Source organism: Diabrotica virgifera, chromosome 4, assembly GCF_917563875.1.
Source record: "Diabrotica virgifera virgifera chromosome 4, PGI_DIABVI_V3a".
Taxonomy (NCBI): Eukaryota; Metazoa; Arthropoda; class Insecta; order Coleoptera; family Chrysomelidae; genus Diabrotica; species Diabrotica virgifera.
The window spans coordinates 224351939-224378949 of record NC_065446.1 but is presented as its reverse complement, the minus strand read 5'-3'; the positions used below and the strand labels follow the sequence as shown (position 1 = coordinate 224378949).

The 27011-nt window shown below is 31.7% G+C and overlaps 1 protein-coding gene across 1 annotated transcript in view; it reads right to left on the bottom strand.

Annotated features, from left to right (window-relative positions):
* LOC126883814 (nephrin-like) overlaps positions 1-27011 on the bottom strand; it is a 593591-nt gene that overhangs the window by 542127 nt on the left and 24453 nt on the right. Inside the window, exon 3 of the mRNA XM_050649484.1 lies at positions 23054-23192. Within this exon, the coding sequence (XP_050505441.1) occupies positions 23054-23192 (139 nt within the window). The remainder of the gene's footprint in view (positions 1-23053; positions 23193-27011) is intronic.

The window sequence follows — 27011 nt, the reverse complement described above, 5'->3', positions numbered from 1 at the left end:
AAGTGAAAAAATTTAACTTTGGGACTCAAATTGGGCAAAATATGATTTTTTTAATTTTGGGAAATTTTCAAAAAATATCTCTAAACGGAACTTTTGTGACGAACCGTAAGCAAGAGAAAAATTTTAATTAATTTTTATTTAATTTTATTTATTTTAAGTATTTTTTTTTCGTTCATTTTATTTTATTTCATGTTTTAATTTCATTTATTTTATTTCATTTTATTAAATTTTATTTAGTTTTATTCAGTTTTATTTATAGTTATTTACTTTTATTCAATTCCATTTAATTTTAATCTACTTTTTTATTTATTTTTGTGTAGTTTTATTTAATTTTATAAAATTTTATTTAATTCTGTTTAATTTTATTTTATTTAATCAACACGTATAGAGTTGAAACCTCATTCACATCGAGCATTTTTTGTTTATTAATTACGAATTCCTTTTATTTATTTTAATTTTATTGTATACAAAAGTTTGTTTTTATCTATTGAGGCAGTACGAAGTCTGCCGGGTCAGCTAGTAGTAAAATATTTAAGGTTGGCATAATATTGCGAACCGTAATTATTCAATTATTATTTTATGGTAGGGCTACCAAACGAGGATTTTTGTAGTTACTCGAGCGCGTCGGAAAATCACATGGGGAGAAACCTTATACCCTGTAAATGTACCCCTACCATATAATGGACTCCTAATACAGAGGAGTTAAGTACATGCAGAAAAGTGTATGTTTCAAAAATAAGGCGTAAGCGTTAATAAATGGGTGAGTCACAAAGTTTCACAAAAGAAGAGCGAATATTTCACGAAATGAACGTCAGATAGCAAAACAGAAAAATACGTGTTTTAGTTATTTTACTAACTAGTGCGGAAAGTCATACTTTTCCGCACGCGATTGCAGTTTGTCGAACGACGCGAAGCGGAGTTCGGCAAGCAGTCGAGTGCGGAAAAGAGACTTTCCGCAAGAGTTAGGAACAATATTTTTTCTACGAGCCTTTAAAAAATGACCAATTCATAATCAATTAACTGAATTAAAAAATAACGCTAATAAGTTATAATAATCACGAATTAAAGTCAATGCGGTGCCTAAATACCTGTTATGCATTAACGAATGGTGTATATCAATATAAGTTTTAATATTTTAAAGTCATAGCAACGATGTCAAACTAATAGATCTGGATCCCGCGTAAGAAAGAAAAGTTGATTAATAGCAAGCTGAAAATTTGTTAATAGCTTAACGGTGTCTAGTCGGACAAACTTTGATGCACGGGAACACTGGAACAGGGGAAGTTTTAACTGTGGAGCATGATAAACGTGTCGTCCTGACAAGTTTATGATTGTGAAAAATAGCAAGTTGTTTTTAAGTTTATTCGATAGCCAACGTTATGTAATATATGCGAAAATGTTTGTCCGACAAAAATGTTGGGCATTTTAACGAGTCCGACACGTAGAACATGTCACATCACAGGAATTATGTTGGTGATGAATAGCAGCCTGATTTTTGCATGAGAGTTTAATGAAAGGTTAAAAAAGCAATTGGAAGTTCTGTCCGACAAAATTAATGGGAAGTTTTCGTAGTCGGACATTCTAAACAGGTAAGATATAGACAAAAATGCTGGTGATAAATAGCTTTCCGACAAAGACGAAATTTAATTAAGTAAATTATTCCTAACCAAGAATGACTGTTGTCGGAAAAAAATAAGGGGTAGATTTTGTAGTCGGACAATTTAAAAAAATATTTTTTGAAATTTCAATAAGGGGTGATTATTCTGTCAAAAGTACCTGCAATCAGTTACAATCGATATCTTTCGATTTATGTCAACATCATTTAGATACCTCACTGTAATACATTTATAGTAGATCAGGCAGATTATATTATGGATTGAGTGGTCTAGCTATCTTTGTCTGCCACATGCGCGGTATCGCTTGGTTAAAAGAGATAGATAGACCACCTATCGACTTTTTGCACGGTATTCCCTGTCTACCCTTATGTCTATGAATACATTTCCATTTAAGAAAAACTGTCAAATTGCAATCGTAACTTCAAATTTAAACTAATCGATTTATTTTGGCAGCAAATTATTTCTTGCCATGTGACATATTAATTTCATTATTATTTCATTTGTAGAAAGTTAAGAAAAATTACGTTATACAATTTTAGTAATAATTTATTTAGGTACCCTTTTTCAATCAAGCAAAGCATTATAGCACGAAGAATGTTATTCAATAGAACTTTCACAATTATCTGGCAACTGAACCTCATTGAATTGATGACCAAGTATTTTACTAACTTTGTACAATGTTCGAAAATTACTCAAAAATGTTCCGTTGAATGGTTTCACTTTTGATTTGGCGACTTAAAATTTAAACTGTTGACACTCAAAAATAGACACAAAAACACTCCATAGTTAATATAAATTTTAATTTCCAACACACGTGGCAAACAGAAACTCGAAGACCATGTACTTTCATATACTACTTTGTATAACACAAAGTGTCACTGACAAATGCAGCCTTCTAATACATACTTCTAAGCATAATGTGTCATATTTACGTCTATTCTTATAAGCACCGAAGTTTTAGACTCTTCACATTTTTCAATGTCGTTTACAGGGTTAAGATTTGAGTATGGAAAAAAATGTATACAACGTTTTTTGTAGGAAATTTTCCGTACTTTCTGATGCGCCTAATTACAAAACCCTAAGAGATTGCTTTCACATGTTCTTTGACATTTTTTATTGTCATTTTGAGAATATCTAGAACAAACTCCACCCAAAAATAATTGTTTTGCAATATATACATGCATTGATACTTACCTCACTGTTTTTGGAGTGTGAATGTATATATATGCACATGCAAATATGTGAATATAAATAATAATATACAACTAAAATAGCTTTATCAATAGGTGACTAAGTCATTCTGAAAAAATGTTTTTTATTTATTTCCTTCGATTTGCCCAAACTTTTTGTCCGACATATAACTTTTTGCGTTACAAAATATAATTTGTACATAAACAAATCAAAATTAGCTTGCTATTTATCACCAACATTTTTGTCTATATCTTACATGTTTAGAATGTACTAGGAAAATTTCCCATTCATTTTGTCCGACAGAACTTCCAATTGCTTTTTTAACCTTTCATTAAACTCTCATGCAAAAATCAGACTGATATTCATCACCAACATAGTTCCTGTGATGTAACATGTTCTATGTGTCGGGCTCGTTAAAATGCCCAACCTTTTTGTCGGACAAACATTTTTTCATATATTATATAACGTTGGCTATTGAATAAACTTACAAACAACTTGCTATTTTTCACCATCATAAACTTGTCAGGACGACACGTTTATCATGCTCCATCGTTAAAACGTCCCCTGTTTCAGTGTTCCCGTGCATCAATGTTTGTCCGACTAGACACCGTTAAGCTATTAACAAATTTTCAGCTTGCTATTAATCAACTTTTTTTTCTTACGCGGGATCCAGGTCTATAAGCAATTATTGTCAAAAAGCACGTCACACACTTTAAAATTTCCACGAATCTTTAAGTCCCACTAAAATGGAGAACTTATTAACTTTTTTTGGTTTTAGGACCTAATCAACTTAACAGGCCGCCATAACGCTCGAGTAACTGCAAATTTAGCATACTTGCCTCCTCTACTATTGGTATTGGACACTATTTCGTATTTTGATTTGTTAGGTTTAGCCCAACAAATGACCCTTTTGGATTGTAATTTTCAGGGGCAACTCCGAATTGCATGAAAATTTAGATTTAGGTTCTACTTACCCTCCACTTCAAAGTTGAAATTGTGCCGTTGGTTGCTTTTACTTGGGGGGTGACAGTCACCCCTACTCGGGGGGTGAAAAACGCTTGTTTAAAATAAGCCCGGAAATGGATAAATTGACAGATTATAAGCAACTTTCGTTCTATTATGTTTTTTACGTAAGTCAATACTTTTCGAGTTATTCGCGATTGAAAATATTTATTTTTCGACAAAAAAATTACGTTTTCAGACTGTTTTTCGCAAATAACTCAAAAAGTAAATATTTTATCGAAAAAAATATTCCCAACAAAAGTGTAGCTTATAAAAAATCGAAAAACATTTTGTATCAGTAAAGTATATACATGGAATAAAAGCAAAGTTGTAGCTCATGAAAAATTCGTTCTAATTCGTCTAATTCCAAATCGAAAAATTCAACGCGAAATCATCGAAAAATCAAGCACTTTCGGGAAAAGCTTATTAACATTTTTAAAGTATCTAAAAAAAGCTTTATATTTGTTGTTTACAAAAGCTTCTAGCATCCAAAATAAACAGGTTACACTGAAAAAAAAGTTGGCCCATTTTTTTGGTAAAAAATCGTGAAAACCTGCCTCTATTTAGCACCCTAAATAAAATTAATCATTACCGCTTTACCATTTATTTTAACTCTATGTGGATTGTTTTTATGATCTGTAAGTTTTATTGGTTTGAAGTGCTTATTTTTGAAAAAAATTGGTAGTATATTAAAAAAAATTCTAAAAATTTTTGAAAAATTTCCTTTTTTCAAAATAACTTAAAAAGTATTAGTGATAAGAACAATCATAACAAGTAAAAAAATGTAGGTTTTGCTATTGTAAATATGCTCGTTCCATTTTGTTTTTCCATAACACAAAAAATGGTTAAGATATGGCTATTCAAAATTTGCATGCACTCGTGATTAGTGACCCATTCAAGCGTTTTCAACTATAACCCTTTTAAAAATAAGCAATTTAAACCGGTGAGACCGACAGATCATATAAAAAATAGATAAGTAAGTAAATTTTTTGTAAAGCGGTAGCGATTAATTTCATTTGGGGAGCTAAACACGGGGAGATTTTCATAATTTTTTCACAAAAAAAGAGGGTCAACTTTATTTTGAGCGTTACTCGCTTATTTTTAATGCTAAAAACTTGTATAAACAATTAAAATAAAGGTTTTTAAATGCGCTTTCAAAAAGTTTGAATGGGTATTTCCCGAAAAGTGATTTCGGTGATTTCACCTTGAAATATTCGATTTGAAATTAGACGAATAAGAACGTGTTTTCCATGAGCTACAACTTTGTTTTTACTCGATTGATAGCCTTTACTGTTATACCATTTGTTTCGGTTTAATATAAGCTACATTTTTGGTAGGAATATTTTTTTCTATCAAATATTTACTTTTTGAGTAATTTGCAAAAAACCGTCTGAAAACGTAGTTTTTTTTGTCGAAAAATAAACATTTTCAATCGCAAATAACTCGAAAATTATTGACTTACGTAAAAAACTTTATGGATTAAAAGTTGCTTAAAATCGGCCAATTTATCCATTTCCGGTCTTATCTAGAACGTATGTTTTTTCACCCCCGAGAAGGGGTGACTGTCACCCCCCAAGTAAAAGCAACCAACGGCACAATTTCAACTTTGAAGTGGAGGGTAAGTAGAACCTAAATCCAAATTTTCATGCAATTCGGAGTTGCCCCTGAAAATTACACGGGCTATTATTTCCCGTTCATTTACTGGGCTAGTTGTTTCGGTCGTTTGTTTTGATTACATTATTTATTTCCTTAGCAGCTTTTATACCGGGTAGTGAAATATAAAACGGGCCATAGAAAACTGAGAAATTCTAAACTGTTGATTTCGTGATTTTGTAATTATTTTACATTTTATAGTCTTGAAATACTATTTGCGGAGGACTGAAAACAAATATTAAAATTATACACATTTGCAACATAAACAAATAGCTGGTTAATAAAAAAATCTAGTAAATTCAATATCCTACTATACATCTGTTTTACAGATTATTGCAAAGCATTCGACAGGGTCAAATGGCAAAATTTATGGCGAATACTAAAGAGGTATGCATGCTATAACACATAGTTTCGCTTATAACAGAACAAGGTATCAGACAAGGATGTATATAATTATTTAAAATGTATGGGGAGCATATTATGAGAAGAGTGCTTGAACGATTGGAATCTCAATAAAGAGCTGAAAAATAAACAACTTACGTTTTGTAGATTGAATTGAACATCATTAAACAGAATATGGATCAACTAAGTTACAGGTATAGATATCATCATCAGCTTATAGTCGTCCACTGCTAAACATGGGCCTCCTCGAAAAACTTCCATTCAGATCTATCTTGCGCTGCTGCAATCCAGTTAGTACAAATCCTCTTTATGTCGTCAGTTCATCTTGTGGGTGGTCTTCCTGGGTTTCGTCTATCCGCTCTCTGTCTCCACTTCAAGATTTTTTTGGTCTAGCGACGTGTCCTGACCACTTCCATTTAGTTTTGGCTATGTGTTTTATAATGTCCTCTACACCACTTCTTCTACGAATTTCTTCGTTTCTTACCCTATCCTTTAACGTTATGCCCAACAATGATCTTTCCATTCTACGGTGCATCACTTGTAGTTTTCGTGCAGCTGTCCTTGTTAAAGTGTCTGCGCCATATGTAAGAACAGGCAAGACACATTAATTAAAGGCTTTTTTAAGGTGATAGGTAGGTATATCACCTTTAAAAATATCTAGCTGCTTATCTCAGAGTTATTCTTCTTAGCAGCTCAGCAGTTTTATTGTCTCTGCTAATTTTTACCGTATGTCCAAGATATATGTAGCTGTCAAGAACTTCACTAAATTCGTCATCATTTTTGTCTTTTGGTAATTAATATTTAGAAGTGCTGCATCCCTGAGTTCATTCAACATATCATTGGCAGTTTATAGGTCATCTGAAATCATAACAATATCATCTGCGAATAGAAGATGACTAAGCATCTCACCATCAATATTTATTCCTTTATTTTCCCATTCCAGTGACTTCAAAGCAAGTTCTGTTTATTATATTATATTTTCTATAATATTGGTGTACCTATGTTCAATTCAACGGTTTTCCAATGCTTTAAGTAGTGCGGGTAGTTCGATAGTATCAAACGCTTTATGGAAGTCTATAAACGTTAGAACTAGATGTAGATTTTATGATGGGTATACCAACACAAGTGTTAAACTGTTTCTGGCTTCCGAAGGACTTCCGACTAAGACTGAAGATCTAAGAAAAATTCTTCTAGAATTCAACGATGCTTATGGAATCGGTGCAGATGAAGTAGACGCTGATCTTGCTGCTTTTAGGTCTTTTCTCACTTCGGAAAGAATTATTCACCTGCAAAAATCAAGGGAATGTCACCGAAATTATTATTCCACTAGCTCTCCAAGACGAAATTTTTAAATAATACGACGTGTTCTGAGGAACTAGAAACCTCGAATAATTTTAGTGATGACAACTTTAGTATGGTTCTGATTAATATTCGTTCTATAAGAAATAAAACTGACGAATTGTTTTTGTTTCTAGAGGAATTAGGATTTCCCCAGATAGTTGCTGTTACAGAACACTGGCTTGCAGTCAACGAGCCTTTTTTTGTAGAGAATTATACCACAATTGCTAGGTATGATCGTCCAAACTCAGCTCATGGAGGCACCCTAATTCTTTCTGCAAACAATGATTTTTCTCTGATAACAAAATATGACTTTTTGTTGAATGAAGCCTTCTTTGAATTTTCCTTAGTTTTTAATAAAAATCTTAATCTTTACATTATTTGCATCTATAGATCACCTGACTCTTCCGTGGAACTATTTTTTCAGAACCTGCTAAATTTGTTAGATGACTTGCCTCACAAAAGCAGAAAAATTATATGCGGAGACTTCAACATAAATTATGCTGCTGCTTGTGCTACCCAAATGTTCTTGGTCAACATATTTGAATCATATGGTCTCTCCATGCACGTTAATTCTCCTACAAGGATTACAAAAACTACATCTACCATAATTGATTATATTGTCTCCGATTTCTCACCCCTTGATGTTTGCTCTACAGTTATTAATGCGGAACTATCGGATCATGAAGCAGTATATACGAAATTTAACATCTTCAGCAAACCCTCCTCGAAAACCCGACGTTTAGGTAGGATTTTTTCCGCTCGGAATTTTCATAAATTTCAAAATTTATGTTTAACTTCTGACTGGCATTTTCCTTCTACGGACGTGGACTATAATTTCAGTGATTTTTTGGAGAAGCTTGTCTGTATCTTCAATAAGGCATTTCCTTTAATTACGATTAAGCCAAAACGTCGCAAACCCTGGACTACCAAAGGTATCCGCATATCAGCAAAAAATATGCGTTCACTACTTTATATCAAGAAATTTATTATCAACGTCTCTGTCACTCAATATATCACCAATTACAGAGTCACATACTTAAAACTCATCAAATCAGCTAAAAAAGCCTACTATCAAAATCGTCTGGGAAGCTCCAAAAGTGTTGCAAAAGAAACTTGGTCCATAATAAACGATCTTCGAAACAAAACCCACGCAGCTCAAACATTTGCCCTTCCAAACCCTGAAAATCTAAACGAATACTTCATTAACGTGAGTAAAAATATAACATCCACTATTCAGTCTCAACAAGATCCCATTTCCTATCTCCCTAATTCAGAAATTGTCTCGAATTCATTCTTTATAAGACCAATCTATAAATCTGAATTGATCCAAACGATCAATAGTATCAAAAGCAAATCATCTTGTAGTACTGATGGACTATCCATAAAAATCTTCTCAAATCTCACAGATAATGTGTTAGAACTCCTCGTGTCACTAATTAATGATTCCTTTGAAAACGGTAAATTTCCAGAGTGCCTAAAGACAGCCATTATTATTCCTCTTCATAAAGGTGGCGAAAAATCTAATGCCTGCAACTATAGACCTATTGCCCTACTACCGGTACTCTCCAAAATTATTGAGAGGCTCATAAAAACCCGACTTATGTCCTTTCTCTTTGATAACAATATTTTATCACAAAATCAATTCGGCTTCTTAACTAATAAATGTACAACTGATGCCATGTTTTCTGTACTTCACGAGGTTTACCAAGCACTAAACAATAATCTTTATACTGCCACTGTTTTCTGTGACTATTCCAAAGCTTTTGATTGTGTAAATCACAACATTTTGATTAAAAAACTGAATTACTATGGAATTCGAGGTATTTCTTTGAATTGGTTTAAATCTTACTTAGATAATAGGAAACAATTGGTTAGAGCAAATGATACTGACTCTAGTCTCAAAAACATTATATGTGGAGTACCACAAGGTTCAGTATTGGGTCCTCTACTTTTCCTGATCTTTATAAATGACATCGCTAATTTAAAAATCGATGGAAAAATTTTTCTTTTTGCTGATGATACCAGTATCACTTGGAGCAACTCAACTATTGCAACTCTTCATGCAACTATAACTTCTGATCTTCTTACGATAAAAACCTGGTCTGACTCTAATTTACTCTCCTTTAACGTGGATAAAACGGTAGCATTATCATATAAAGGTGCTCTTCAACCCCTGCTTGTGAATAGCAGCCAGATCTCTACCGTTGATTCTGTAAAATTTCTTGGTATTCTTTTAGACAGCAACCTCAAATGGTCCCTTCATATCGATTTGTTAAGTAAGAAACTCGCCTCGGCCTGCTATGCCATAAGATCTGTTTCGAAGGAACTCAATTTAGCATCTTCTAAAATAACATATTTTTCTTTATTCGAGTCTCATCTTCGATATGGTCTTCCTTTTTGGGGGTCTAGTACAGCTGCCCAATTTGATGTTATTTTCAAATTACAAAAAAGAGCAATAAGATATCTGTTTGGCCTCAGAAGAACAACCCATTGCAGAAGTTACTTTAAAGATCACGAAATTTTAACCCTTCCATCTTTGTATATTTTAGAAACTGTTTGCTTAATTCGTAAACACATGCATGTCTTTCCAGCAAGGCCTCATCATGACTACTCCACCAGAAATTCAACTTTTGATGTCTATTTACCGATCCCGTCTTCTGAGTTAGTAAAGAAATCTATACTATATTCCGCAAAAAAACTATACAACCATCTCCCTTTACAACTTAAATCTGCAACATCCTTTCTCAAGTTCCGTAAAATGACAAAAGCTCATTTATCTAAAAGACCATATTATTCAGTAGAAGAGTTTCTTAATGACTAACTAAGAAATCACAGTAATGTACAAGTAACTAAAGTGTATTTATCTATATTTCGGTGTCACATACAGCAGCTTAAACTTATTAGTTCCTTTGTTTGTGTTTTATTATATTATGTTGTAGGTTCAATTTTGCAATTTATAGTAATTTTGCAATATATTGGTTTTTGTTTTTTACTTCACTTTTTTTAACTTGTTTATATATTTTTTTATTGACGATTTATCTAATTTTATAAAATTGTATTTGTTATTGTTATTGTTATGTATATCTTTTTCGTGAATCTATGTTAAGCTTTGTCCATAAAATTGTATAATTTTCAGTGACAATAAAGCATATTTCTATTCTATTCTATTCTATGTCTATTCTATTCAATTGATTTTTCAATCAAGACTTTTATGACATGTAGGTGGTCATTTGTACCGTAGTTGGGGCGAAAACCAGCCTGTTCTCTTGGCTGGTACAGCCCAAATTTTGCTTATTAGTATTAGTATTATAGTCGGTGTATGAGATATAAAATATTCGAACTAAAGAAATAACAAATTTTTTTTCTTGGATTTGTATGACTACGGACCTTAGGGTCCATTCGCCCATCTAACCGATTTTGCTCATTTTGACATAAATTTTAACTTCTATAATTTCAATACATAATATGCTTATTTTCCTTCCCTATTAATACATTACAATACCTTTTTATTATTATTATTATACCTTAACATTATATTTCTATTTTTCATGATAATATTCATTTTTTATATTCAATTATATATTTTCACTAGTAATACCACTAGAGGTCAAATTATTTCCGGAAATTTTTTTGAGATCATGAATATTTTGAAAATTTCCCGAGTCGCAGACGAGGGAAATTTTCTAAAAATATTCATGATCAAAAAAAAATTTATGGATATTAATTTGACTTCGCGTGGTATTCGGTAAGAAAATTCCACAAAAAATTTGCATTTGAAAATCCAAATCTGCATGAACAGATTAATAGCGCGCCATAGCTTTGTCAGCAATTATTTAGGCTTTCAAATTCGTAATTTCTACTCATTGTAGTTGCATGGGAATACCATTTCAAGATAGAAAATAGTATATTCTTCAATTTTACATAAGTTTTTATTTTTTTTTTATTTTTTATTTAGCTAATGCCTCGACAACTATTGGCCATTGGCATGGTAGGTACGGTAATTTTGAACAGTTAGGAACCTAGTGTCATGTGTAGTGTGTGTGTTGAGTAAGTGTCTTGTTACTTTGCAAAGTCGACGTCATTGTCTTTGCAAAGAGACGCTAATTGTATCCGAACGTCTGCGGTCCCTCCGGTGAGTACCGATCCCACAAGGACAGAAACTATATTCATTTATTAATTTATAATAAATGAAAAATTTCTGACCCTGGTGAGATTCGAACCCACAACCTTTCGGATTTTTTCGATCCAAAGGCAGGCGCTCTTACCACTGAGCCACGGAGGGGGTCTACATAAGTTTTGAGTAACTACAAGTGATAGAAAATTATTTTTTGGCGTTTTATTTTAAATTATGTAAACAAATAAAAACCAGTCTGTCAAAAATGTTGTGTTATTGTAAACGTCAAAAAATTTCCACTATAATTCGCTGTTGGGTACCCCACGAGCAAAAAATTTCCGATAAAATACCTCCGTTGCCATGGTGATCTGTCAAAATAACGTATTTTGATTGGTTCAAAATTACAGGTGTGGAATTTTCAGTTTAATATTTTTAATATGCTCACATAATAAAATGACAACTTGTGGATTATTACTTTGATTTAACAAGAACTTTAAATTAATTGGATGTATGACATGTATATTTTGTGCACAAATATTTTCACTTGAGCTTGTATTAGAGAGCAATTTAATATTTGATGCTCTGCGTCTCCTATTTCTCCACAGTTGCAATATGGATGAGCTTTTAAACGAATTTTAAATAAAAATTTGGGAACAGGTACGTGATTAAACCTCAAACGGCAAATTTCTCTTATTGCATTTTTGGAAAGATTCCCCTTTATAAACGATGGTTTTTTGGGAATTGTTTCTTGAATTTATTTGTAATGTTTGCCTTTTTTATTGTTTTTATTATCTTCTTCCCATTTTGTTTTCAAAACGTTCCTATTAACTGTTTTTATTTCATTTGTTGTACATTTGTATGTTGTTCCTTCTCCTTCGTGTATGGTTCTTTTAGCTAAGACATCAACTGTTTCATTGCCCAGTACTCCACAATGGCTTTTGACCCATATTAAATCTATTGTTTTAAAATATTTACCTATATAATTCTTCAACTTTTTGTAAGATTTCTAAGATGATATAATTTATTTTAGATGTAGATTCAAGGTGCTTAATTTTTTGCAAAGCACTTTTACTGTCAGAGAAAATATAAATTTTCTTGTTTGGAATATATTGGCAGCATTTTAGGGCTTCTAATATGCCTATTACTTCAGCTGAGTATATGCTACTATTTGCGTTTAATTTAAACAAATTTTATATGTAGGTATTACTTGTTATTTTATTATTTCGAATACTTCCTCTCTCATACACCGACTATAATATTGCGCATAGAGGCCATCCCCCATCTGCATCTTTAGAATCTGCGCACTGTACCTAAATACTAGAAATTTATTATTTTTTGAAACATTTCAAAGTAATTCATACAACAATATTCAACAATAGAAAAACAGACACTTCTACATACGCACTTCACCTTCTAGATCATAATCATTCTTTCAATGAAGAGTTTAAAATTCTACATATTCAAAATAAAGGCCTTAAGCTATCTTTTTTAGAATCTATGGAAATTAATAAACTGAAAAATACAGATGTAATTCTGAATGACCAACTCGAGACAAACAGCTCCCCACTCCTCAACCTCTTCAGTTGAAGATCAAAAAGGCAAACACATTGTAAACTATATTACTTGAGAAAGGCACTCCGCCGAAACAGCTGTAGTCACTTAGATATAATAAATTTTGTGGAAGTATAGAAAACAAACGTTTTCAGTTTTTTATTGTTAGATAAAATGAACTTCCATCAAGTAACGGTCGAATCCATCAATTATTTCAAAGTAAAATTTTTCTACGTACAGCTTATTTCCATTTTTAAAACACATGCCCATATCACAGTAGATAAATAAAAATGTAGGAATGAATAATGTCCAAAAACTCTCTGCTCTTCCATGCTGTTATTTAAATACTGCAACCCTTTGCTAATTGGTATATTGAAACTATAATTAAAGGTCAGCTGATTTTAGGCTATTGATTATGTACTATAGAAAGGAACTACAACGTTAACGGGGTTTTATTATTTCATATGGTCAATGAATCTCTATGTATGAAAAAAACGCGGAGTCCTACCATTTATAAATGGGTGCGTTTTTGAGAAATGGGTGAATTAGTCCCTGGGCACAGGTTATATTAGGGTGAGTTCTATGCACTTTTGGTACAAAGACGTCTACATAAAAATTATTCCTGGTTAAATTTCCTATCTAAATATAACTTTTTAAAGTCAAAGATAGTTTTTTTTACAAAAATATATTCAAAAGAAAAAGCACAAAGAAACCCACAAGAAAGAAATTTTGTTTTTGTCACATAACTTTTGTCCACGGCAATATAGGTATAGACATTGCTTTACAGAAAAAAACTTACATATTTTTTCTTTAAAATGATGTTTGGGAGAGGTCATTAGGATTTACAGGTTTCGAAATATGATTTTTCAAAATTTCGCCACTCACAGCAATTTTGGGCAATTTTCCTTTTTATTTCGCAAATATTGTTTTGTAACTTTTTTCTACGTAACTTTAGGCATATGCAATGGTATATGTAAGAGGAATAGAAATCAATTACCTTTAAAACGTTCTACTGTATAATGTTGTACGACTTTTTTTAAAGAGGTTATCTTTTTCAAGGCTTTATAATTTTAACGAGTTTTTATATTTTTTACGATTATTTTTTAAATTTACCATTATAACTTTTTTTTTCTACATTTAGGTATATATTATATAAAGAAAGCTTATTCTGTTTACTTTAAAATGGTGTATAATAAAAAATTCTAGGATTATTTTTTAATAAGATATGCTTTTTCAAAATGTAATAAGTACTTGCAAAGAGTTTTGATTTTAGGATTATTTTTTAAATTCCTCATTATAACTTTTTTATGTGATTGTGTGTTATGATTGAATCTTATTTTTTATATGTAATACTTTGGATCTACTTGACTCGGCCGGGCAAACTTCAAAATATGGAATAATTCCAATATTTACTGTCAAAGCTCCTGCACCACAAGTTTTGCTTGAAAAAATAGCATGTAAATGTACAAAAGGATGTACAAAAAACTGCGGTTGTAGGAAGATAGGAATTAGTTGTTCAATAGTCTGCAAAGGGTGCATGTGCATGGGTACTAATTGTGGGAACTCTAAGATAACTGAGGTGTCAGAGAAAGATATTGAAGCTAATGCTAACGAAGAGATGTACTTTTATTTTGAAAATTTTTTAAATGTCAACGTTTAAATAATTTTAACCAAAGTGATGTCTTCTAAGATTAATGTTTATGTAATTTTGGTAAAAGAAATAATTTTAAATAATACAGGTAAAAAATATCAAAGAATCATTCGCTTTCCATTACATATAATATGTATATAGATTTTTAAGGAACACTATTTTAAAGAACAGAAAGTAAGCCCTCTTTATTGAGCAATATATAGTATATTCATACAAGAAAAAAGTTATAATGAGAAATTTCAAAAATAATCGTAAAAAATGTAAAAAATAATATTTTTTTTATATTAGGTATTATATAATATATAATATATTATATAATAATATTATTTTATTTTTATATTATATTATAAAAAACTGTTAAAATTGTAAAACTTTAAAAAACTATAATCTCTTTAAAAAAGTCGTACAACGTTATAAAATAGACTATTTTAAAGGCAATTGATTTCTATTCCTATTATGTGTACCATTGCATATACCTAAAAATACGTAAAAAAAGTTACAGAACAATATTTGCGAAATAACAAGGAAAATTGCCCAAAATGGCTGTGAGTGGCGAAATTTGAAAAATCATATTTCGAAAACTGTAAATCCTAATTACCTCTACTAAACAACATTTTAAAGAAGAAACATGTAGGTTTTTTTCTGTAAAGCAATGTCTATACCTATATCCTCGTGGATAAAAGTTATGGGGCAAAAAACAAAATTTCTTTCTTTTGGGTTTCTTTGTGCTTTTTCTTTTGAATATATTTTTGTAAAAAAAGTACCATTGACTTTAAAAAGTGATATTTAGATAGGAAATTTAACCAGAAACAATTTTTATGTAGATATGTTTGTACCAAAAGTGCATAGAACTCACCCTAATGTAACCTGTGCCCAGGGACAAATTCACCAATTTCTCAAAAACGCACCCCTTTAAATGGTAGCACTCCGCGGTTTTTTCATATATAGATGTACGTTGACCATATAAAATAATAAAACCCCGTTAACGTTGTAGTTCCTTTTAGCTATCTTATTTTGAATATAATTAATAGCCTATTTGGCGCAAAAATTAGACTAGAGAGCAGAATTCGCGAAAAAATTTATTACCGTCCAACCCTCACTATTCCGAAACTAATTTTGTTCTTCGTACTTCAAATATGAGCCTCTTTGTTAGCAATCCTCAGAAAAATTTTAATAAAGAATTAGTAATGAGGCAAATATTTAATTTTCTCATTATCTTTCGCAAATTTTACACTTAAAATAAAAACGCTCTTATATAAAGCCGAATTATAAAGGACGGCTTATTGCAAAGGGAAATTTTATTAAAATGTTTCATTAAGGGTTAATAATATTCAGAGGTCTGATACTGCTTTTAATAAAATACAGCTATTTTGGGTTGTTCAAGTAATATTTGTGTTTCTGTAAACGTTTTAAACGTTTATACAGGGTGTAACAAAAATACTTCGATTGAACCTAACTTATCTTAATACAAATGTGCACATAAAAAAAGTTACAGTCCTTTGAAGTTACAAAATGAAAATCGATTTTTTTCAATATGTCGAAAACTATTAGAGATTTTTGATTGAAAATGGACATGTAGTATTCTTATGACAGATAAATCTCAAAAAAATAATAACAGTGAAATTTGTACGCCCCATAAAAACTTTATGGGGTTTTGTTCCATTAAACCCCCCCCCAACCTTTTGTGTACGTTCCAATTAAATTATTACTGTGGTACCGTCAGTTAAACACAATGTTTAAAAAAAATTTCTCTTAGTATTGTTTCGATAAGTCAGTTTTTATCGAGATGCGGCTTCTTTTTTAATATGTTAACATAAAAAATTTATGGGGGTTTTGTTCTCTTAAACGCCCCAAATGTTTGTGTACGTTCCAATAAAATTATTATTGTGGTACCATTAGTTAAACACAATGTTTTTAAAACTTTTTTGTCTCCTAGTATTTTTTCGATAAACAATGTTTTATCGAGATATAATATGTTTCAATATATAGCTAAAAAATGTAAATTCACAATAAATTTTCATATTATTAACAGGTCTCTATAATCTTACTTACCGTGTAACAATTTGTGTTGGATTTTACAAATGTTCAAAATATCTCGATAAATACTGACTTATCGAAAAATTACAAAGAGACAAAAAAGTTTTAAAAACATTTTGTTCAACTAATGGTACTACAATAATAATTTAATTGAAACGTACACAAATATTTGTGGAGGTTTAAGGGAACAAAACCCCCATAAAATTCTTATGGGGTGCACAAATTTCACTTTTACTGTTTCACTATTTATTTCTAGGATGTTCCTGCCATAAGAATGCCACATGTCCATTTTCAATAAAAAATCTCTAATAGTTTTCAATATATTGGAAAATATCGATTTTTATTTTGTAACTTCAAGGGGCTAGACTAACTTTTTTTATGTGCACATTTGTACTAAAGTAAGTTAGGTTCAATCGAACTATTTTTGGTCCCAGAACATGTGATTTAATTTATGACCTCTATTTTTCTTACACCCTATATATTTGTTATCAGAATTAATTTCAACTATTGTCGTATAGGATCCTGATAAAATACAGGGTGTAACATATGGTGGACTATAAAATATGAAACAACATATTTTTGGCCCAAAATAGTTATCACTGTAATGTACTGATTATATAGATCTATATATTTGAAGTTAATAATGTTTCAATAAACAATATTGGGGCTTTTGGAATTTTGTTTGTCCCCCGTGTTAGAAAGTACCCTGTTCCTATATTCGTTTTTTATGCTCCTTTTCTTTGCATATTGTACTTAAAAAACAGACTTAATTATTGTCGTCCTAATCTATAAACGGCGTAACTCCATAATTCTCTGAAAATGAGTTATAACTGCCATCTGTTTGAAAAAGTCCCTACTTACTGTTTAAAAAGTGCGCACGTGCATATTTTTACCAGATGAGTAAATAGCGACCTCTTCGTATACAGCGTATCTCCCTTGCCGCCAAATTTAGTATGAAAAATACTTAACTCCTTAGTTTGTCATACCACACGACTGAACTATCACTGTTTAAAAAGTAATATTTTCAAGAAAAAGTTGGTGGTAAGTAATAGTAACTACTTATTAAACAATAATATACAAAAATGTTAGTGATACGTGTATCTATAAAATTCCGATTTACCATCATATCTTTTAAAATGGGTTTAAAATGGGAGATACATAGTATTTACATTAGTGATATTTAGATAAATAGTTTTTGTGTCTCCTGCAAAATTTTGATAAATGGAGTTACACAGTTTACATATTAGGTCGACGTTATGTTTTTTCGGATAAAAAACTAAACGTTTTAATTTTCTAGGTTTACAAATTAAACTTTTCTTTTACTAATATCATATTTTTATTTTTGGAACTGCATATTTTGTAAGATCAACTGATGATGTGTAGGTGATCATGTTAAACTCATCATCATCAGCCTCTCTCAATCCACTGCTGGACATAGGCCTCCCCTGTTTGTCTCCAAAGTGTTCTATCTTGCGCTTTCTGTATCCAGTTTTTTGTTGTCTTTCGTAAGTCGTCTTGCCATCGTTTTGGTGGTCTTCCTCTGCTACGTTTATCGGCCCTTGGTCTCCATTCAACTAGTTTGCGAGTCCATCTTCCGTCCTTCATTCTGGCAACGTGTCCAGCCCATTTCCATTTTAAATTACAGCTTCTTTCAATGACGTCTATGACTTTGTCTTAGCTCGTAGATCTTCGTTTCTAATCCTGTCTCGCAGAGTGGCCCCTATCATTGATCGCTCCATTCTTCTCTACGCTACTCTTAGTTTTTGTGCGTTCTTCTTTGTGAGCGATAATGTTTCTGCACCATAGGTCATCACCGGTAGCACGCATTGGTCGAAAACTTTTTTCTTCATGTTAGTTGGAATGTCACTCTTAAAAATGTCCCTAAGAGCTCCGTATGCTGCCCTTCCTTGTATTATTCTTCTGGATACTTCTGTTGTTTGAATTTTGGTCCAATCATTTTTTGCTTCGGAAATTGTAATAAAAGACTAACATTTCAAAAATAACAAATGTGCTATAACTTTTGCAAAAATGGCCTTAAGACCTTCATATTGCACGAAAAGTTGAGTCAAACATTCCATATAATGCAAAAAAAATTTTAAGACGATTTGTCAATTAGTTTAAATTTTATTCAATTTGTTTATCGCAAAGAGCTTTTTTTTCGCAATGTTATTGTTCAGAAAATAATAATGATATAACAATTCTGTGGAAACCACATCCAAGAAAAATAGTAATATTTTCAAAGTTTTGAAAAAAATCATTAAAAAGTCGTTTTTATCACTCCGAAAAAAGTTTAGCAAAATAGAGTCATTTTTAATCAAGTATATTCAAATGGGAAATAAGCCAATATTTTACCTAAAAATGATTTTATTAACGTTTCGACGCCCAAGTCGGGTGTCGTTGCCAAAATACAAAATAATACTAAATAAACAAAATGTTGTTGCTTAGTAAAAAATTCTTCTAATAATTTATTTAATCTGACTCATTTATATCGGCAATTCAGACACGCATTATACATTTTAAAGTAGACGACTTTAAAATGATATTGCCAATATTGATGAGTTGCGTTCCTGGGACGACTTTACTAAAAGATAGTTCATTCGATTACATGAAATCAATCCCAACTCAAGAATATCCGCCACAAAAAATCATAGCATGTGATCTGTCTTTAAAAAGACAACTAAATGCAACGGTGGCACTGAAATTCTCGCGTTAGAGATTCCATAGTAAATCACGAGGGAAAACCAGGAAAAACCTCGTGATACTATCTCGACATCGTAAGTATTTGGGTTTACATTTAGTTTACTCTCAAAACTAATACCAAATTCTGACTTGATATTTTAAATTTTAAATAATATTAAAATACTAAATATGTATTAACTCGATACATATTTTAAACCTTGGCCCTTTTGCTAAAAGAAAAATATTATAAATAGGATATTTGAACACCCTATTTTTACCTGTAGCGAATTAAACGAAAAAACTCCCATTTTTGACCCTTATTTGTTAATAACTAAATTTCTCGTCCAAACTGTGACGGGCATTTTTGTATTTATAATGTATTAGGTATATAGTACCCAAAAAACCCATTTGCAACCTGGCTGCTCAAGTGTCCCGAACATGGTATATTTTTGCCTTATTTCCCTGGTGTATTAAGGCAGTTATAGAACTTAGGGAATCCGTAATAATGACAGGATTTTTCATGTTATTTTCTACCACAAAATTTATTGCGTTGAGGATAGCGGTTAACTCGGCTGTATAAATGGAAGTTAATTTCGGGAGTTTAATTAATATTTTAGTTTTATCAAATACTATTGACTCTAATACGTCCAACTCCCAGAGAAATCTGGAAGCACGCGAAGCACGTGGCCACTAGCGCCACTGTCGGCTTGCGGTGAAACTACGTTGTGACAACGTAAAATTAGACGTAAACATTCAAATTTAATTTTATAAATTTTTGAATAACAAGCTAATTTTGCAAAATTAAATAAAAATAAAAATAGTTCAAACACTTATACAAAAACAATAATAAAGCAATTTTATAAATGTAAGGTTAGATTGCTCTGGTTATCACCGCTGACCGCTAGATGGCGCTATTTTGTTGCTTCCTAAAATGTAATGGGAAATGTCAAGAGTTGTATGTATTACAGTCAATAGTATTTGGTTTTATTGAATATAAATGCTGCTCCCACTCCCTCCATGGTTTTAGAAGCATCGGTGTATATAAGATTATGATTACTGTATGTCTTGAGTTCTTGGAGAGCATATTTCGTAGGTTCCACTGGATAATCGAGAACGCCATTATTAATCTTTTTCAAATTCATTTTCGAATTCGGTGTTTGTGTCTGGTTGTATGAATTTAAGTATTTTGTTTCGAAGTCTGGTGCATCTGGCTTTTGATTTCTAATTTGATAAATTTTCATGTAGTTGACTTAAAAGATTCAATAGGCTTTCGAGATCGTTTGTATAAGTTTTTATTAAGCTTATTGGGTCAGGGGTACCATGAACATTTTCCAATATATCTACGAATGTTTCATAAGATATTGAATGTGTTACTGAAGTATCGTCATACATTAGTCTAGCTGATTTTTTTACCTTACATTACTTGAATTGATCTTGTATCTATGATTGAAGACTTTGGCTTTTTTAATTTTGGAGCTGGAAAGGAGCTGTTTTCTGGAGTATCATTTGGGGTAAGGCTTATAATTTCAGAAATAGTTCGTTTGCTTGAAGGAGGATCGTGTGATATTTGTTGGGTGTCAGTACTTTGTGTAGCATGAGTAGCGGGTAAAATATGAATATTAGGTTTAGTCGATAGTGTAGGAGTAAACGAAGATATAGTTTGCGTTCGGGGAATGTATTTATTGTTTATTTGATCAGTTGAGGTAGATGGAGCGGTTGAAGCAGTTGGAATATTTTCATTGTTTATTTGATCAGTTGAGGTAGTTGGAGCGGTTGAAGCAGATGAAATGTTTTCATTGTTTATTTGATCAGTTAAGGTAGTTGGAGCGGTTGAATCAGTTGGAATGTATTCATTGTTTATTGGATCAGTTAAAGTAGTTGGAGCAGCATTTTGTATTTGAGATGTTAGGGTTTCCGAAACAGTTGGACAATTTTCAGCCGAATGTCCCGCATGTCTGCAAATAGTACATAAATCTTTCTCCATTACAAGAAATATATGCTATGATATCATTTCGTAATTTACAAGTGTTGACGTCAGGTATTGATGAGACAGGGGGAGAAAAAAAAGTATGCCTTCTGAAACTGTAAATGTGCTTGTAATCAGGATTTGATGTACCAATTTCTAAAAAATTTATTGGAGTTACCAAATTTAATCCCAAATTGGAAGGTTCATTTTCAATAATTGAATGAGGGATTGAAGGACAAACATTTGATATCAATAATCTTTCATTTGGTGATATTAATCTACGACCCTGAATTTTTTGGTAGTTTACAGTTATTATTCCCCTATTAATTTGTAGAAAACTGTTAACTAAAATTTCGCTTGCTAGATAAATACAAATTCAACCATTTGACATTTTAGAGGAGAAAATAATATTTTTGGGATGCATTAAATCACCAATTGTAAACAAATATTCTTCCAACCTTGTATTTTCCAACGCAGGAAAAACTACTGCTTGTGATTTTAACGGGAATTTGAGTAAATTTTGACTTGTGACAGTGGCAAAAGATTGTTGTATAGTTGTATTTGGTAAATTATGCTCCAGTTCTTGATCAGGAACCCCAAGAGGTGGAAAATTATCCATTTTCAATTATTATTGTCATCGATAATTTTTAAAAGTACGGCCCTGTCCCTTTGATACCAGAACTGATAGCAGGTAGGTATAAAAAGTTGTTGCTTATATTCAAAATTAATTACTGTCTACGTGGATTTAGCGTAAATGTTAATTATTTGGATTAAATAATAATTTGTATTCACAGTTTTTGTACTTGCCATAAGAAATCACTTAGATTCACTCTTAGATTCACGTAAAACTAGAATTACTTTGTTGCTTTTTAACACTTAAAAACTGGTTTTATTGTGGAGCTTGTTTTAAGCGTACGACTCGTTCGATTTCTAATTAGGAAGTCCTATATCGGGTCTTGTTTCTGATGCATATATCATTATTGGTCTTACACTGGCTTTATAAATAAATTCTTGACTTCATTTCAATGTTAATATGTCGGTTTCGCCATATAGTGTTATTAAGGTATCCTGCCTGTTGCTTCTAGTTACCCGGGAAAATAACGCAGAAGATAAAAAACATATTAAGTTGTGAAATAAGAAGAAATGAAACTAGTAAAGGCGGGAAATTTCGCCATAAAAATCAATACATTTACATTCCTGTTATTGTTTCACCTTTAGACGTATCGGGCGAATTTGGCAACTGCCACTGTGACAGTGACAGTTTTAGTTGACATACTCCTCTGATACGTATAAAGGTGGGAGACAATAAATCTAATGTAAATTTATAGGTCTTTATCGCTAAATTTCACATCTCTACAAGTTTTATTTCTTTTTATCTCACAACTTATTATGTTTTCCATGTTTTGCGTTATTTTCCCGGTTATTAGCACGCTCATCACTATATTATCTTGTTATTCTCTTTTTATATTTCATTTTTTAATTTTTTTATTTTAAATATATTAGCTTGATTGCCGTTTATTTTCAATTTGCAAAAGTACTGATTCGCATATATTTATTTATTTAGATATACAAATAAATCTATTTCATATTAATTAAAATTAATGAAATAAATATTAAATTTTTTATCCCCCGAGTAAATCCTCTATAATGATTTATTTAGAATATATTATTTATCATGCAGTATAATAATTAATATGTTGATTATTACAAATTTGATTTTAAATTTTAATTATCTCACAATAGTATCATGAATGTTACCGATTCAAAATAATAAGTTTTTTGTACAAAAATCTGCTGGATATATTTGAACCAAAAAAAGAATATTTATGTTTTTTATGTATTGTACTTACCCATGGATTTGCTATCAAGTGACATTCAAAGTAGACATCTTCGCCCTCTTTAATATTATTTCCGTTCAAACCATGACCTAGAGTTAACGTCACTTTGGGTGGGTAAAGGACTCCAAGCATCCACGTTCGAGCTTGTTCACTAGAAAAAAAATTGATAATATTACACATTTGTTTTTTGTTTTTAAATAGAGTATGATAAATGAGCATGAACCTTTAAATTACTTAGGGCTTAATATAGTACATTATTTCACGGTTTTTGCTGTTAAAAAACCACTTGGATTGACATGAAATTTGGCATACGCATAGCTAACATGTCAAAGAAAAAAGTGATATTGTGCCGATATGTACTTTTGCCCTGGGGGTGGGTTTCACCCCTTCTCGGAGGTGAAAAAATATACGCCCTAAATAAGTCCGGAAATGGATAAACTGACTAATTTTAAGCAAATTTTGTTCCTTAGAGTTTTTTCATAAAGTCAATACTTTTCGAGTTATTTGTGAGTGAATATGATCATTTTTCAACAAAATAACAACGTTTTTAGACGGCTTTTCGCAAATAACTCAAAAAGTAAGTATTTTGTCGAAAAAAACATTTATAACAAAAATATAGCCTGTAAAAAAGTGAAAAAAAAAGGTGTATGCACGAGGTCTCTAGATCTGGTATAAGCAGAGTTATAGCTAATGAAAGATAGGCTCATATTCGCCAAATTTCAGATAGAATATTTCTATATGAAATATCCAAAGAATGAAACCCTTTTTGGAGAAAACTCATTACAACTTTTTTAAAGTGTTTAAAAAATCTTTATTCCTGTTTTTATAAAAAAAGTTTCTAGCATCAAATATAAGCATACTAGGCTCAAACTAAAGTTGATCCCTTTTGCGTTGGCAAGAAAAAATCGGGATCATCACCCCCTAATTAGCAACTAAAATTAAATTAATCATGATCGCTTCACAAGTTGCTTTAGTTATGTTGTGTTTATATGATTTGTAAGTTTCACCCCTTCAAACTGCTCATTTTTAAAAAAATTTGGTTTTAAAGTAAAATTTTTAAAATTGTTAATTGTGAAAATAATTCTTTTTTTCAAAATAACTTCAAAATTATTCGATATACCAAAAATTTTAAATAGTAAAAAAAGTGTCACAGTTTCTTTTCTAAATATTTTGTTTTTTTTTTGTTTTTTTTGTAAGACAAAAATTGGTTAAGATATGGCTGTTCAAAATGTTGAGTACACTCGTGTTTAGTGATTCCTTCAAGCCCTTTCATCTACAGCCCTTTCAAAAATAAAAACTTTAAACCGAAGAAACTTACAGATCATATAAACAATACATACGAGAGGACACCGGCCCTGGCAAGGTATGGTTAAGTTGTACTGATTTTGTACTCCTAGTTTTTAGTAAAAACAAGTGGTATTATTAAATAGTTTTTAAAAACAAAAGTTTTAGTCTACTAGATACTACTGTAAGTTATCTATACGTAATTATTATTTTATTATTGTGAAAAGAAAACGTCAAATAATAAATATACACCATCGTACAATAATTTTTTTGAGGTTAGTTAGCATGCGGTTGGTTTGTCACTTACCAGAGTCGGAGTGAAGCTTTCGTCACCGCAGCTTAAAATGACTTCACACAATGTAAATACACCTTCCGATCTAACCAGTCCAGTAAATCAAGGTTCAAACTTCACAAGCAGTTATGCATCAGCTGCTTCACATTCTTTTCCGAGTAAGACGCAAACAATTGTATTTAGTTGTATCGATAATGCTAAACTGCAGGATTATCTTATTTCTTTGGGCACAATCATTAACCCAAAAAATATTATTTTTTCATCTAGATTATCTCATAATAAGATCTGCGTCTATTTGGCAAACAAAACCGTAGTAGATAATTTCATGACACAACATGGTTCTATAAAAGTACTCGGCGAAGTTGTAACAGCAGGAAGACTTGTCTCTCCAGCAGAAAGACTAATCTTATCTAATGTCTGCCCGTCAATACCTCTTCAAGTATTAGTTGAAGAATTACAGAATATCGGTTTATAGCTTATTCCCCAATAACATTTCTGAAAATTAGCTTGACTCTTCCCGAATATAGTCACATATTGAGCTTTTGGAGGCAAGTTTATGTAAGCCCTACAACATCATCAATTCCAGATTCTATTTTAATAGATCTCGACCAAACACCTCACCGCAAATTTTTGTCACAAGTTACAATCACCTGCTTTATTTGCAAAAATACAGGACATATATATCATCCCAATGCAATAACAGTTCAGTAACGGAATCAACTCATATTGCGTCAAACAATGAAGTATCAAATCAAACAGCTCCAACAAGTATATTACACAAGGTACCAAACACTCAGCAGTCATCAAGTTATCCATTATCGAATCCGAACATATCACCTACACCTACAAATCTCCATGACCAAGAAATTACTAACACTACTACTCATAGCAACACTTAAAATCAACCTCATTCAGCGGCAATACCGTTTTCACAAACTTCGGAAGCAATATCCTCCAATCTATCAGCACCTTTTCCATTAGATACAACTTCAGAAAACTCTAATAAAACTGATACATCACCACAATTTTCTGAAACAATCATTTCAACCAATCTTACAAATAAAACTTCAAACTCGACTTCTGTCACTACCAATGAGTTTGCCCCAGTACTTCCAAAAGTAATAAAGCCACAGCATCTAAGTGAAAACTCTAATAGCACTTGCGAAAACGCAAGTTCTTCCATAAAACTTAGTATTGGTGAGATCGATACGCCTGTGCGTATCGATCTCATCATCGATCTCTCAATGCGTACTCAGCAATTTCATCACAAAATCTGTTTGCAAACCCCAAATCCTCTAAACCAAAAAACCGCGCTCATCTAAAGTCCCATCTACACGGGAAACTCTTGAAAATTTTATTGATAATCATACCCCACCATTCGTTTTAAATTACCACCAATTATCTTTACTGATTGATAATGTCCAAGGCTCCCCCGACACTATTAGCGTCGTTTAAGAATTTACAGCTGATATGGCTGGCTTTCTCCATCTTTTACAAAGCAGCTATCAATATGCAAATGATAGATCTACAAAAACCAAGTTTACAAAACTTCAAAAAAACTACACATTCATTTAGGGAAAGAGACTTCTGACTTCGACAGTGACTCTTCTGTAGACAGTTGTTCAATATCATCTAACTCCGAATACTTCAATGGAATATTGATGGATTTTTCCATCGTGTCCCTATGCTTCTTTTATCTGAATATTCTCCAGATATTATTTGTTTACAGGAGACAAATTTAAATAACAATCAGTTGTACAATTCAAAACATTTTACTTGTTTTCGCAAAGACCGTACAGTTGCAAGTCGTGCAAGCGGTGGTGTAGCAACAGCAATCGTTTCTTCAGAAAACAATCTTCTTTTCCGTTTAACCCCAGCATGTAGCACATAATCAGCTGAACTTTACTCCATATAACGTGCTGTGAAACTTCTTAACGAGCTTACACTCACAAAAGCCCTGATCATAACAGATTCCCTTACATCTCTAAACTCATTAAAACACATTTTTCCGAAACATCCTTTTAAAAAGTTACTATAATACCAGCTGTACCAAGCTCATGAACATGGAAAAAGCGTCCAATTTTTATGGGTTCCCTCACACGTGGGAACAACAGGAAATGAAGAAGCTGACAGGACTGCACGAGAGGCAATTTTAAGTGATTTTTCGGAGCCGATAGGCAAGTGTGTTTCCAGTGCCTTAAAAGTTAATTTTAAAAATAAAGTGTTGTGTTTGTGGCGAAATGAGTGGTCTCAAAATAATTCTAAGCTGAATAAAATCAAAAATAATGTGTCTCAGTGGATTCCATCGTCGGGAAATAGACGAGAATAAATTGCGGTTGCGCGTTTACGTCTAGGACATACCAGGTTAAAGCACTCTTACCTTTTCACAAAGAA